The 15,812-nt window shown below is 43.1% G+C and overlaps 1 protein-coding gene across 8 annotated transcripts in view; it reads right to left on the bottom strand.

Annotated features, from left to right (window-relative positions):
• The window catches only part of DDX31 (DEAD-box helicase 31), a 45,630-nt gene that overhangs the window by 17,236 nt on the left and 12,582 nt on the right, over positions 1-15,812 (bottom strand). For 6 of the 8 annotated variants that reach the window (XR_014936245.1, XR_014936247.1, XR_014936244.1 and 3 more), the window contains exons 15-17: positions 10,123-10,173; positions 8,509-8,648; positions 3,660-3,741 (exon numbers count right to left, since the gene is read on the bottom strand). Coding sequence is in view for 3 of the 8 variants with exons in the window: in XM_015879291.3 (XP_015734777.2) it covers positions 3,660-3,741; positions 8,509-8,648; positions 10,123-10,173 (273 nt within the window). In the remaining 5 variants the exon portion in view is untranslated. Of the gene's footprint in view, positions 1-3,659; positions 3,742-5,529; positions 5,698-8,508; positions 8,649-10,122; positions 10,174-15,812 lie in introns of those variants that run through there. The other 2 variants (XM_085521228.1, XR_014936248.1) reach the window with 2 other exon arrangements.

Below are 15,812 nucleotides of genomic sequence, written 5' to 3'. Positions count from 1 at the left end.
TCTCTTTTTCCTGTGTTTTAACTGTTTAAAATTAATGAGAAGGGCATAACGGTTGTCAAAGCGATATTGAAAGCCGGGTAGCCTGGACCGAATAAGCACGAAAATCCCTCCAGAGTGTTAAATAAACAGTGCTTCAGCCCCTTCTGAATCCCTCTGTTGGTTATTGTATACATTCTGTAACAGCACTCAGAATAGATCTGAGCACCGGGGAGGCAGAAAGGTTTCAGAATTCCAATAAAGGCCTCAAATTAAAGACAGCCTGGTGCGAATTCCAGGAGAAAATTAAAGAGACCTCAAGCTTAAGTGACAGGTGACTTGCTTCTGTGTCACAACTGTCAGGGGATTTAGTGATAATATGGCAATATATTACAAAGGACTTTTCTTATTCCCCCCTTTAGGTTTCAAAATGAGGCATCTCTTCTTCCTGGTGCTGGGGGAAAAAAAAAAGTAAGACAAAAATGAGGGATAAAGAACTAGGTGCATAATTTCCAAAGTGTGAGGTCAGTCCAAGAGAAATAAATGAAAAAAGCAAATGGCAGGAAACATAATGTACTCAGAAAACAGCTTCTCCCCTCCTCCCATCCCCACCTTGTCTTTTATCCCCTTCAGCCCCTTGAGACAGATCTCATTTTAAAATTGCCCCCTAATGGGCATGAAAAAAAAACCAAACCCGTGTTTGATTCCTGCCTTCCAGGGAGGTTCATCTTAAAAAATAATGTAAAAATAACTTAAATAAATAAATAAATCTACATTTAAAACTGTCTCAGAGCCGAACAGAAAATAAAACCAGAGCACCATGCGAGTGTCTGGACAGATCAAACAGAGCAGTTCTACTGGAAGTGTACTGGAAGCCATCCCCTATGCTTTACAAGCTTTAATCCTGCTTGTGTCCTGGTTCAGGTGAGCAGGACAATGAATTTGAGACCCTTACACTCTTTCTGAGGACCAAAAGATAAAAGCCTACCCCAGAGGTCTGCCTGATCTATTCTACACATAGATGACTTCTTCACATCCATTAAGAAATAAGCATTATTGTCATTATGGAGAACTAGTAGGATAGAAGAGCTTTTCTAGCCTGTACATGCTTGGAATGAACCTATTCTGGCAGATCCCTAACCACTAGCATAACCTGCAATCAATAACAGCATCTATCATCTCTAAGAAGAAAAAGGCCTGGCCATAACGTGACTTAACCAGCTCAGGACACTGGGGGACCTCCCCACAGCTATGCACACTTACCTCTTTCAGAAGAAACTTGTGATTATAAAGACTGCAGCATTCAGGTTTGAGAGGTGAGGGTAAGAACTGAAAGTCTCTTACTTCATTAGGAGAGTTTGTTAATGGCAGAAAGGACAGAAACTCAATAAAACCAGGCTGAGGTGGAGAAATTCTCTTTCTTAAAGCAGGAAAGGAAAAAAAAAAGCAGCCCCAAACCCTGGCTCTAACATCTCCTGCTTCCATTATACTTCAAAACAAAATGAAGGATTTTGTTTTAATAACAACTTTTTACTAACCTCCACACACCTCCTCCAGAACTCACCAAGTCCCCCTGCCCCCCTCGATAAAAGTTGAAAGATCAAATTTATTCTCTTTGTAGGCAGGTGAACATTCACACACCCAGACATAGCCACATATATATTTTATACACCTAAATATAAAATATACATTTTACAGGCACTTCAGCTTGCTCCCTGGCTGCACACAGAAGCCCAAAAAAATGCATGTTCCAACGGGCTTCTTGTAATGGACTTCAGTTGAGGCAACGAGAACCGAAGAGCATCATAATGAGATTCCTGTGTGCACAACTATAATATATACATGACTCAATGCACGGAGGGCTGATAAGCAAAGCTAACTCTCAAATGGTAACATCACAAATAGATCAGGTTCAGCTCCTTGTAACAAGTCCTCCATCTCTCTCTGTCCTCTGCAGTGTCTGTTGTGTCCCCAGCTTACTCTGCTGCCTTTACAGTAAACTTAGGGAATTTAGTAGAGATTAACCTTCATTAAAACTTGGTAACATGTCCCTGCAACAGCTGAGGAAGCATCAGACTTCTAACAGAACCTCTGATGGGAACAAAATAAAACTCAAACATCCTTGATTGCTTCTAGTATATTTTTCAAGTAATTCCTCAAGAAGCCTATTGACCTGCTGCAACCTCACCCCCATTAAACTGCAGAGATTTCTTCGCCATGAGCTATTTCTCACTCCCAATTCTGTAAGATTCTGAGTCATATTAAAAATTGGTAATTCTTTATTTTTGAGTTCCCACAGCAGGCACAGCCAGAGCGGATCTATTACAGCTCCATGCAGTCAACAGCAAAATACCATTCACTTTGAAGGTAGAAGGAAGAGAGAAGTTCAATCCTACTTTTGATGGCAGGTGAAAGGAACCAACTCCTTCTGTTTATGTACAGCACCTGGCATAACAGGGCATGCCAAGGCAGCAGTGCCCAGCAAAAATAAATCCAGAGCAACAACTGTTTTCCAAATATATTTTGTTGTTGTTGTTTGTGCATTCTTTTGTTTTTGTTTTGAGAACATTAGGAGAGGCAGAAGATGAGTATTTAAGTCAGAATATTTGACACTTAAATGTGCAGAGTATGGTACAATTTGAAAGCATGCTAGAAATACCAATCCTATCACAGTCCTGCTGCAACCAGGTTTACTAGCCAGATAAGGACACCAAAAAGCTATTTCAAATAATTAACAAAGCACATCTATCTTTCTATGTGTTTGTTGAACCAGCTAAGAGACCATATCAGAACCATGTTCCAAACATTTAAAACATACAATATATGGTGATTTTAGTGAAAAGGTAAGAGCTTGAAATTAAGCTGTATCTCATAGTAGCTACAGATGGAGCTCTCTGTGAAATGAAGGAAAAAGGAGCATCTTTCAAAAGCGCGTCTACCAAAAACACCGCAGTTCTTAACAGTCACCTGCAGGAAATGAGAATGCACTGGACAGGCTGTAGGATCACGTATGTTAAAGCAGAAAGAACAAACAGGCAAAACCACAGCAAGAGGAAAGAAAAAAAAGCATTCTGCATCATGCTTGAAGCATCCTTGATTTCCATTCAAAATGAAAGTTCTTCAAGGATTTAATTGCACAGAATGCAGAAAACACCTCAGCCATTAAATTGCAGATGACTGAATGCTGTGAATTAGCAAACTGATCACAGACCCAAAGTTTGCAGAAGTCAATGAAAAGATGACTGTCAGCCCAGCAAGCTTTGTTTCAGGCTCCAAGTAAATACAGGTAATAATTAAAAAGCCTACACAGCACATCACCAAATACATTTCGCTCATTTCTATGAAACAATTATATGTTATTTGCCATCTCCAACAGCTTTAGTGCAGAAAAGTCGAGGAGAAGAGAAGCACTGTGGGGAAAAAAAAATAAAGCTTTTGCAGCCGGAAAGCTTTACTGTCTGCTACAAAATATTTGCTGAAGAGTTAGGAAGAACCGGTTTTTGGACAGCAGGTTAAAGAATGGACAATGGTGATGTAAGGCAATTCTATGATTATTTGCATTGCCTGACGTGATGGACATATCAACCATCACACCGCAAAGATGGAAGCTAAGGGAGGAATATTCATGATATTTAACTGGTAAATGAAAATGGTAGCAATTCCAAATCAGCTGAATAACTCACCTTGCTTCCTGGTCTGTGCAGCCTGAAGCGATCATCTTTCATCAGACTGGATAACACCTTCTCCATCTTTATCTCTGAGACACTGAGGCAGCAAAGACAAAACAAAAACCCAATGAAACACAATTTCAATTTATTCTGTTTTAAAAAAAAATAGTGAATAAAAAACTAAAGACTGGTAATGGATGGATGGCAAGGTGGGAGATGATACTCAACCCTCATCCAAAGAAACAAAGTGTTAATGGGGAAAAAAAACAGGATCAAAAGGAACTTCTCCTATGAAGCCAACTCTCACTCGGTTTCCTTCCACACAGTCGCATCATACCCCACTCCCACAAGAGCTTATGTCACTCCAACCTTTTGCTCCATTGCAGAACTCACAGCCCAGAAACACTCTTCCTGATGGACCTACTCTCACATTCATTCACAGCTTCCAAAGGTACTTCTGATACCAAACAGGCAGTTTGATTTTCTTTTCCATTCTGAGGACTTGCCCTCATTCTCCCCTGGCAGAACTGTAAAACCAAAGCCCTGCGTGTTAGGGACTTAAAACACTTCTTATCCTATTTCTTCTTCTGCTTTTTAAATAAAGGCGACTCAGTCAGCTATCCCTAGCCATGTTTCACACTGGGCATTTATTTCCATTCTGTCAACTCACATTCTTCCTGTAGCTTCAACCAGATGATTTATTCCCTAGTCCTGCTTGCAAGACACTGCTGGCCCACTGCTATGGCCTAGATACCAACGAATCTTAAAAACCAGCTTCATTTTAAAGCATGCAAGCGGTCCCATCCAGAGATGTACATAAAGGAGACTCGATATTCTTCGTCCTCCTTAACACTGTCTTGTGGGGCACACACACACCAGGTGATACAACACAGGAACAGCTGTGCAGCTTCAGGCAATTAATATTACGGCCACATCCAAACCGGGCCTCATTTCCAAGGGAATTATTTGGATAATAAAAGTTGAAGTTTGTGGGTCCAAATTTTCAAGTCGTTGCATTTCAGCGGTGAGCAAAGGTCATCTCTAAAAAAGAGATTTGTTCTCTTTATATACCAGAGTAAAACATAAATACTGCACAGAAGCCAAGGAGTTCATTGGGGTTTACTAAAGGGTAAGGAAGAGATAAATCTTGGGGGCCCAGCACTCCTCAGATTCCCACATCTCACACGGACAAACAGATGCAGGCAGTTTCTGAAAGGAGGCACTGATTCTACGAAGTACAGAAACAAACTGTACCAACAAGGATCTTCCCTTTCTCTTCACTCGGAGATCTCAAAACTCCTGGTAAGGAGGAATGAATAATTCTTTGCCATGTTCTGTATTACAACAGAATACTGTGTCCTTTCCACTTAAAGCAACAAATACCTTTATCCTGCAACCCGCACTCCCAGCCTCCACTGAGTCATCATCACAATGTAAGCGTAGGAAAAGAGATGGTCTGCAGGTAGTCACTCAGCCTCAGAGGTACGGGCCAACACGGCCATAAGATATTCTACACAGGAGAGGAGCCCCATCTCTGCACAGCTGGGACTCTCAGTACACAGATTCCTCCACAGGGGATGCAGAGAGGGATGGGGGAGAGATAGGGAGAAAGGGAAATGGAGCATAAAATGACAACTGAGGGTTTCAGTTTGTTTTTGAGAAGTGTAACAGTAAATTAAAACATAAACGGCAAGCGCTTAAGCAAGCGAAAAGTGTTCCTCCCCATCCCCCAAGGTTTCTTTGACACAGCTATGAATGAAAACGTCAAACCTTTGACATTGATTTGTCTGATATGTCACCCCCTCGCCGATCCTCCCCTCTCGCGGCGCGCTGCCAGCTCGCAGCCTAACAGATATGTGAACTTGGTTCTCAGCGGGGAGCAGCATGTGAGGGGAGCAGGGGAGGGGGAGCACAACGTGGAGAAGGGAGAGAAATGACTCGTGCCTTCACGGTGATGCGCTCTCCTTTATAAATTAGTTAGGTTGCCGTTAGGAGATAAAGAAATTATCTGATAGCTGTCGAGGCCGGCGCTGCTAGATTGCAGTTGAAGGAGCTAAAAGAGACATAAGCGGAAAAAAAGAGAGAAAAAACAAAAAGTAAACCTCGCTGACTTTCTGCTGTTTCTTGGCTCTTCCCTGTAGAGGGAAATGTGGTAGTTATGCTGAGACAGAGCATTTTCTAGCCTAACCTTAAAAAAAAAATAAAGAAAAAAAGGGAAAAGCACACAAAACATCAGCGTGCATGTGTGTACTGTTAGACAGAGGAGCCACAACTTCAAGCCACATAAAGACTGAAAAGAAAGTTACAGAGGCACACAGCTTCCCTGAGACCCATTGGGAATTACTGATCTCAGCAGAGCCAAAGTGAGATCGTTTTGGCAAAGGCTAATGCTGCTTTTCCACAGTGGAAGCCAAGGAGAGGCTTCAGGTACTGGTGAAAATTAATTGCGAGCGATTTCCAATTTCAAAGGCAGTCATCCCTAATTCCGAAGTGGATTTTCATCCAGGAACAAAGCCACGTCTGCTCTCATTACTTCCGACTCTCAACACTTCTGGACTTACTCCCATGCATGCTGGGGTGGGTGGAGGGGTTTAAGAAAAACTCTAGGTCAGATCCTCACCTCCTGTATATCAGTGTGGCACCACTCATTTACACCAGCTGAAGATGGCGGGGACCTGCCTCACGCTTTGTCTTCTTAGAAATACATATTTTATGAAGTATTTACATTTCAATAAGCCTCGTGGGAATTTCATTTATAAAAGGAAAAAAAAAATAATAATAATAATTAAAAAACAATTTACAACGCAGACCAGAGCCCAACACGGAACAACAGGCTAAGAATTAAAAGCAACACAAATTCCTGTAACTTGTGCAGCCCAGGTTAGAAGCTGCAAAGACCCAGGATAAAGGGAAAACACTCTCAGTGCTGAAGAGGATCGGTGACAGCCCAACACACGCTGTCTTTCAGCCTCACACTGAATTAAATTGTCAGGATTATCACCATAATGCTCTGTTTATGAAGAGTAACGGCAATTTGTGCTGATGGCACTCGCTGCCTTTAGCTTCGAGCTGCCTTCCCGCATCTTCTCTGTAATTCATCAGCTCTCTTCTTGCCGCTGTCCCTTCTCACACCGTGCATTGCTATGTAGGAAGAACAGAGGATGCATGACTGCAAACAGGCCGAATCGCCCACCCATGCCAATTAGACACTGGTTTTCTTCCATCTGAAGACAGAGGTCAAAGGCAGAGAAATCACACTCCTTTTTTTTCCGGCAGTCCCTTATCTCCAGGGCAGCAAGTTTTATGAAGAACATAAAACAAACAAGAGAAGACAATCCCTGGAGTTGTTTGGACATACTGATTTGAGAAGCAGAGAAAAAAAATATTCACATAAAGCTCTTCTTACACACCGAGCACAGTCTTCTAGATTGCTGAAGAACGGTGGCCAGCTCAACAACAGGTCTTCTCAGCAGATCTAATTAGCAGCATGAGTGAGTGACACTGCTTCTTAAACTTATAAGAAAAAAATCCAACAAAATTGGATAAAAGCATTAACAATTAAAAAAAAAAAAAGGAAATTTTCCTCTCCTTCCTCCAATCCCTTCCCAAATATTATAAAATGAAAAAATACAACTTTCTACTTGGAGTTAAAAATTCACAATTATGTGGGATTTCACCTTTAAATGTCAGTGCTGTTTGTTACATGAAAAAAAACCCTGTCAGCTTAGCCCTCCATGTCTTGCTGGTGTCTGCTTAATAGATAGTTACCTGGGATGATGGATGGCTCTTTGTTAGACCACTAAATGGCTCGCAGCCTAGAATAAGCCCGTATTTACTGCCAACATTTGTTTGTTTCAAGGATGCAAAACCAAATTCGACTCCAAGCAGCTCCACCCGACATAAACCCAACAAATAAAAGAGAACTAATCTGTGCATGAGTTTACAGGACTCCATCAACACTACAACAACACTAAAGGGACTCTATTCAGCTGCTGCTCTGAAATGCCAGGGACAGAAATGCAGGAAAAGCAAGAGGAGTCGCATCTCCAGTTGCCTGCTGGGGAGGCTTGGGACCTGGTAGTGCTCTCTGCTAGCAATACTGAAGGTTTTTTTTATCCCCACAAAGGGACCACTGTGCGAGGAGACCTGGACTGAAATCTCATAGCCTGTCAGCCATCGAGTAGCAGCATGAAGAGCAGTCAGCTCCTTCACCAGCCTGGCTTGCTCTCCTTACTGCCTGTTCCCAAGTCCTGGCCACAGACGGTGTGAGAGAAGCATTCTCAGCCAGCCTGGAAACACACCCTGCTTTTGGTCTGCTGAGTCCCCCCCAGCCCTTTGCCTTCCAGAACCATACTGGGCAAGCACCACTCGCAGAAACCTCTTCTATTTTTGCCACAAGGCACTCGCACAACATATCTGGGCCAATTACCTGCTAGATATGACCCACAGCTCCCCAGCTATTTCTCTGCCGGATCTTTCCTGAAGAGAAAGCACAATCTCTGACAATATGGTGCTATGCAGGCAGATGGCCAGCTAGCATTTGACAGGCTCATTTGACTTGTGATCTCCGCATAGCCACAACTTGAACCCAGAGCCACAGAGATAACAACCAAGCTCAAAGCATCTCCAACTCCCATCTTCTCTGTGCCCCTCACACACACACACACTTGCTCACACAATCTGCCAGCCGGATGATTTTCCACATGCATCCCCATCTCCATTTGCCAATCTTGGGGCTGGTTCCGGATCATAAGAATTAATAAATTCTTATTAAAACCTGCACGAGCTACAGTCCCGCTGAAAGTGCCACGGAAGGTTAATTAGCAAGGATGAGCTGAAACTTTTGTTCACGTTTCTGACTCACTTAATCTTGTGAGAAGCCAGCAAGCTGACATATTCTGCCTCCGAAGGCACCAGGACAAGCAGGCTGTTCCCGTGACAGCCAATCCGAGCCGTCCTCCCGATCCGGTGGATGTATTCCGCAGGTGAAGCTGGAGCGTTATACTTCAAAAAGGGAACATGAGAAGGGAAGGGAGGAATTAACAGAACACAGCATGTTAATTATAAACGAGACACTCAGTCTGCTCAGCTGAAACAAAGGGGATCTCAGCAAAACCCACCTGCTGTACCTCCCTCAGAATCAGTCTGTTTATCAAGAGCCCATTGGACTCATCGCTGTAACCATCACTCAACCCCCTCAGCCACAGCAGTTTTTTGACATGTGAATGTGACACATTGGCCAACTTTCAGATAATAGGACAGTTTTCCCCATCTCGGTGTCTCTCTTTGCCTTTTACATTTTATTTCTATACAGGCACATCAGGAATCTGTTTGCTTCTCCCTCTCAAAAAAAATAATTCTCACTAAATCCCCCAAGCAACCAAAGCCCAGCAGTACCCATACAGAGTGGGGTGCCACCTGCACCACATTTAGAAGAAAAGCCGTGCAATTAAATATGGCAAACCTAAATTTAGCTACGTTTTTGGTTGTGATTAAAGCAAATCATAGGTAGTTACTGGATAGCAGGAACCTAAGAGAGATGTGATATTAAGTCCCTTGGGCAGCATATGATACAGGTAGCAGTTGTCTTTCCGTCTATGACTGTGAGACCGAACTCAGATGCTGCTTAAAGGCCCCCACCCAACCCCAGTATAACATTGCCTCTCATTTACTTGACTGAGAAAATGCCCAGCTATTTGCAAGATCTGATAAAGGGTGACATATTTCCCTCCCTTTAGCCTCCCCCAGTTCTTTCCCCCCTCCTTTCCTAGAAAAATGAACATGCACAGAGATACTGCTTAGAAATGAGCCCTCAGCAGTTTAACTGGAAAAAAACCAACAACCAAAGCCTACTCTAGTGTTTATACCTGTGCCCTCTGGCAAAGTTTCTACTGGCTAGAGGTGTGAGTAAGATGCTGTGAGCAATCTAATTGCTCCCTGCAGGTCCCTGCTCTTGGACACAGCTCTCAGGACAGCTGAGATTTCGCCTTCTGGACACACAGAAGTCTCCCAGGGCTTGAGGTAATTTGCACTGTGTTCTAACACTGGCAACTATATCTTTGGTAAATTTTATTAATATACAGATCAGGGAATTAAAGACTTTACTTCCCCAGCCTTCTCTGACCAGCTAGCTGCTACAGAATCACTCATCTTTAAGAACGCTAAATTAAAATCAAATTTGTTACTTGAAGGGATGGGGTAGAAATTAAAAGGTTGTTTCACCGATGCGTTGTGCCCTGTTCTTTTTACCCACATGTCACTTGATATATGAGGATCTCTAAACCATTTTTCCCCAATTCAAATAACCTTTCCTTTAATTATCAATCTTCTACAAAAATGAAATCTGCTTCATGCGCCCAGATTCCTCTTTGAAGGAAGGAGGCTTCAGCATAAGGACCAGCCAACTGCTGGTCTGGACTGGAAAGGGAGTTCATCTAAGCAGGACTGCACTTAATATATACATACACAGCAAACCTACCTGCACAATCCACGTGACTTGAGGCAGGTCCAGTCCACGAGCCGCGACGTCCTTTAAAATGAACAAGGAAATTACCAAGTAAAAATGCTTCGCAGATCTCAGCAAATTAAGAACTCTGCAGGGACTGTGATTATGCTGGGAAACAACTGGCTACACAGATAGGAATTTTATGTGCCTGTTTTTGGGTGAGATGGGCTGAAGGTCAAAACTACTGAAGATCTTTGAATACAAGGGAGGCTGTTATCAGGTTAACACAGTTAAAAGCATTCCACTACCTTGGGCCAAAGCTTGGAGTCTTTCAGGAGAGCAGTGTTGAATTTCAGCAGTTTGCTACAGTGGCTTTACATTACATCAGAGAGTCAATGACTTTAATGGTACACCTTTGGTTCTTCAGCTTGTTTCACTGATGAAACAGACCTGCTTGTAGCACATAACCACCCAAACAATAAGAGAGGCAGAATTAAACCCCTGGAAGGTAATACTGCTGTGCTAACTTCTCTTCCTGCAAGAACTATAACCAGTCTGCTAATGATAAAAAGGAAAACAGCCACAAAATGAATGATCAGTGATCCTAGGCCTGGAGTAGAACATCCAAAAGTGCACTGTTCTCTGCCAAGAGCTAATTCATCATTTCCTAAGTGACGATATGAAGCTGAGGAGCAGAAGACTTGCAGGTCACCTGGTGCTGTGATTAAAAAATAAAAGGCCAACAAAGAACTTAGTGTAATCCACAGGAAACTGAAGGACAACTCAAGGGGAGGGGACTTCAGCCATGCCTCAGATTTTCATCAGTCTGGCTTTAATTTGGAGAAACAAAACTCAGCCCTGAAGAAAACAGTCTGAAGTGACTGTCAGGCACATGGTTTGATGTGCCAGCTGGTGAGCAAACCCATCAACTTGGAGAAGGGCTTGAGTGAGACCCTTTAGTTATCTGCAGACAATGCAGCTCAAAAATATACCCGTCAGAGAGGAAACAGAGTTTAAATATTGTTCAGAATGGAGAGAGAGTGCAAGCATGCTTCAATCTCCCTACTTGATGCTCTGTTCATTAGTAATGTCCTCACATACTCCTTGGATTTTACATTCACCACGCGCAGTAACAGAGCAGGTGTGCAGATTTAACTCTGTTAGGTAATGTTTTGGAACACATGTATCTTTTAGCTAGTCGCAAAATAGAATATATTAAGAATGTAAGCAGGAGCTTAATGTACTAAAAATGTGTCAGCCACCCACTGAAGTGTTTTCATGCGACTCCCACACACGTTAAGAGACGAGGAAGCTGATGTTTTGGCAGCAAAGGCCTTTCCATAAGCACTAGCCAGGCTGCTTTGTGGCTCCAACTGCAGTAAAGGAGGAGACAGTTTCCACAGCGCCCACTCTGAAATAATATGCACTTCCACTCCAACACGCTCATTAAGAAACGACTTGTTCCCAGAGTCAGATGAACAGATGTACAAAAAGCCATTTAAAGAGGCTGGAGAAAATAAATCAAGAGAAGTCAGGGAACGTGTACAGCAGTTACCAGGATAACAAGATTATGAACTCTACAGCACAATCAGACAGGAGTGCTGACGTCTGATTCTGCTGGTTCTGCTATGTACTTCCATGCTGACAAGTCTTTGGTCTTTTCCTGTTCTGTGTTCTTTCTCATACCTAGCAGTCTAGGAAAGGCTGTAGCTGAGCAGAGGGCTCTGACCTTGGGACAAGGGCAGCTTACCTGAGACATGCAGATAACCATGGTATCCCTACAAGCATTCATCTCCTACACACGCACAACTGCAGAGAAAGGGACCACCCCTCTCATCCACCAGGACCGTTTCCCTCCTCTTCTAAGATACCTTTTCTCAACTGCAACCACTGCTGCAGACAGCATCGTTCCCATACACATTTTCCAAAGGAAGCAGAGAAGTTGAAAGGTTAACCAAAATCATGATAAAGAGCCAGGTACATTTCAGGAGGAGGCTCTTTCCCATCTTTCAGCCTTGCATTCGCTACTGCTTTCAAAATGCCACCAACTCCATTCAGCTGTTACTGACATGTATCAGCAGCTATTCTCTTGGGGTTTAACTTGGCTTTCTTTCAGACGTATCTTGGGATTTACTGGTAATTGGAGTGTTTTGCAAACTCTCAAAGATTTCTCAATATCAGTCCACCTGCGTCTCCTGGAGCTCCTTTTTCACAAAGACCCTGGTAGGCAGCAGCAGGGTAGAATTAGGATAAAAAGTTGGAGATGATTTGCCTTCCTCTGCCGAGCTTCTTGCTTTTCACATCTTTAGAAAAACACTTTTGGGTCGTTGTACCAGGAAAGAGAATACAGCTCAAACAACAATTATCCTGTTTTACCAGCACTACATTTGTTTCCTGCACGTTTACCATCACTACATTTATTTCCTGCACTGAAGCACTAACCTGCTGCCAATTCTCTTTCAAGAAGCCTGACAGATTCCCAGTTCACTACTTTCACTTCTTTCCCATTGCCCCAAACATTATCCCTCCCATATATTTATCATACCACCATTCCTTAATAACCGGGAAATGAAGACTATGACACCTGATTGATGACATCACTACCTTTTCCTTTCAATGGGCAGTGAGAAGGAGAACTAAATGCCCATCTCACAGGAGCAAGGAGAAAGAAACCACTCCAGCATGATTTTGAAGAAAATGCCAAAGCTAACCAAATAATAATCTAAAGCCTTAACCACATTCCTGGCCTGATCCCAACTGCAAATCACAGAAAGGCATAATTTAAAAGTCCAGCCTACCTGAAGACTCACACACATGCTGAAATTCCTTCTCCTAACAATTCACATTAGCAGCCCATCCTCATGGTATGTGGCAGAGGTGGTGAGGGAGAGAGAGGGGTTGGATGCAAGGAAACAAAGGGCAAAAACCCCATACAGAGAGCAAAGTGCATTGCTGCAGAATATCAGAAACAGCAGAGCCACAAAACTTCTGCAGTGGCCTTCGTTTGCTCACAATCTAATTAGGGCAAAGGAAATTGCTAAAGTTGCTTTTGAAAGACACTCAATGGTGAGGTCTTGAAGGCCCTGAGCTTGACAATTGGCTGCCTACATGAGGCCTAGAAGTACAGATGGAAGGCAGCTTGCTCAGGTGCCAGGCTGTCAGTTGGATTAAAATGACTCATTTATTTACCAAAGAACCTCACAAAGTGCTTTAGCTAACAGGCAGAGAGGGCCTAACGGCTCTCCAAGCTGGGGAAGAAGCTCTCGCGCCTTCCCGGCCTGCCAAAAGTCATTACTGCCGAGTGTGGAAAGCCATCAGCAGGGTAGAGACCCCCGTCGGCAGGGTGACAGATTGGGCTGCGTAATCAGAGGAGGAAGGAGAGAGCACAGAAGCTGTCAGAGGCGAAAGCTCTTGGCTGGGGCCGCCAGAAAACTGGCAAGATGAGTTAGCGTGACTGAGTAAACAGCAAACAATCTCCAAATGATCTTTCCTCTCTCCCTGGAAGAGATGAACTTGTTTAAAAGGCACATCCCAAAGGAAGCCGCAAAGAACTTCAGTGAAGGAGAGAGAAATAAATCTGGATGAGACCCTCTGAGATATACAGCCCTTCTTTATCTTCTTGTCTGCAGAAAATATTTCATGGACTATACTAATATACATATGACATAGAGCAAATTAATAAAAGGAACAGCAGGTCCCATTGCTTACTGGAGCGGAAAGATGGGTGGAGAACATGGCATAAGGGACAAGGGAAGGACAGTAACATTATTTGTGCTGCTCTTTTGTGAGCCAAGTTTCAAAATGTTGAGGGCACAAAACGTGGTTTTACAGTGAAGCGAACAGAACCCACTGCACATTTTTTGCTGATATGAATAAAAGCATCAAAAAAAAGCAATGCCCTCAGAGACAGGAGGTGGTCACAGAGCCTGGCTGCCCTTTGGACATCTGCGTTGGGGAGGCACCTGTAATGTGGGACTAGTGCAAAGCCTATCTCTATATTAAGGCGTCCATATGGTCCCCATTACTGTGGTAACAGGCCACCTCCTGGTTTCAATGCATTTGTCCTCCCAACATCTCTGTAAGATAGAAGAGTGCTACTATCCCCATCTTACAGATGGGGAACTGAAACGCAGAGATTATTCTGGACCTAGACGTACAACTTTCCGTACTTAACATGCTAACCATGTGCCAGCTGAGCCATAGTAACTGTAACTGTCAGGATTTGCATCCCCTGCCTTGCAGTAAATGCAAAGTAGCTCAGACTGCAAAATGAAGAAGGGTTATGATAAATGCATCACCTTACACTACTCTCTTCACTGCAATCGAAGCTAATACACATTAACTCCCATTTATGACAGGTCAGGAGCAAACACGCCACCATCATCACTCAGTTGACACGTGGCTACCTGCCTTGTCATCACCATTCCACATCCACTTGTATGGAGTCTGTGGCATGGCAGGAAATCAAGCCACATCTCCAGTGTCTCAAGAGGGGAATCCCATCCACTGGGATTTCTTTATCTAACTTATTTTTCTTCCTACCCTGTCATCAGCTGTATGTTTCCTGCCATATTTTTCGTGCCACAGGCTGCATTTCCACACCAAATTGCCCTACCCAGGGACTATTATCCCAATGAAAGACGTAAGAGTGTTTGCAATAATTCTATTTTATATTTGTCTAAAACTGAACATTCAGCATCTCCGTGAACTCCTTACAGAGAAATTTCAGTATCAAAATAAGTCCTTGAAATTTCTCAGTTACAGATAGAGCGTGCAAGAAGGATAGCACAGTTTACCTATTTAGTATACAGCATTTACCATATGCTACTTATCTTCAAAATACTTTATTTGCACCAGTGAACGAGTAAGCTTGGTATGGTCCTCACCTGAGACACTTAAGTATTATCTCCAGATACAGGAAAATCAAGTAATAGTTACACTTACGAATGGCAAAGATACATTTTGACCTTGATCAATTCATTGTAAAGCCTTTATATAGAAGAGGAGCAGGTAATACGTGTATCTTTACAGGTGATACAAAATACAATTTGGCAATGTTAAGTCAAATGCTCCTATATATGTGGCAGTCCCAGTTCAGAACTGGGCACATAAAAATAAGAAAAACAACTAGCCCCCATTCTCTGAAAAAAAAATAAATTTTAACTAGTTTCCTTTAAGAAAAATGTGCTGTAAGAACAGGAGTCATTTCAGAGCTAGAGAGGGTTTCTCAGCTCTAATTACTCCCGATCGCTGTAATTTACAAGTTTGCGGTGGGTAGAAATCGCCAAGATTCACACATTTTCAGATCAACAGCTGCCACTATTAGAGAGCAAATCGTGCAGCCTTCTGCACCACTGCAGCAGGCTAACTGTGGCACCGACAGGTCAGAAACGGAAAGTAGAAGGTGCCACCGTAACACAAGGGTGCCAGCAAACTTCAGTAGAGGACAAGAATTTCTCCCTCAGCACCCGTGAAGGAAGCTTGAAGGGCAAACCATGGAGAGCAGCAGAGCATGTGCATTTCTAATGACACCATTCTCTGGTAGGGCTTCCCTTCCATCCCTGCAGGTTTTTGTTTTTAACCTTGGGGTAGTCATTAAGAAGGAAAATATCACACCACATCCAATTTACCTGGCAGTTACGGGGCATGCTACAAATTAGGATTGCTTTCTATTGACTGCACACAGAGGGCAAGGTTCCAGCTTCAAATGAACAGATTTTTGC

Source organism: Coturnix japonica, chromosome 21 (assembly GCF_054131305.1).
Source record: "Coturnix japonica strain WE chromosome 21, WE-NBRP24, whole genome shotgun sequence".
In the NCBI taxonomy this organism is placed as follows: Eukaryota; Metazoa; Chordata; class Aves; order Galliformes; family Phasianidae; genus Coturnix; species Coturnix japonica.
The sequence above is the reverse complement of the archived record's forward strand: the minus strand, read 5'-3'. Positions and strand labels throughout refer to the sequence as shown.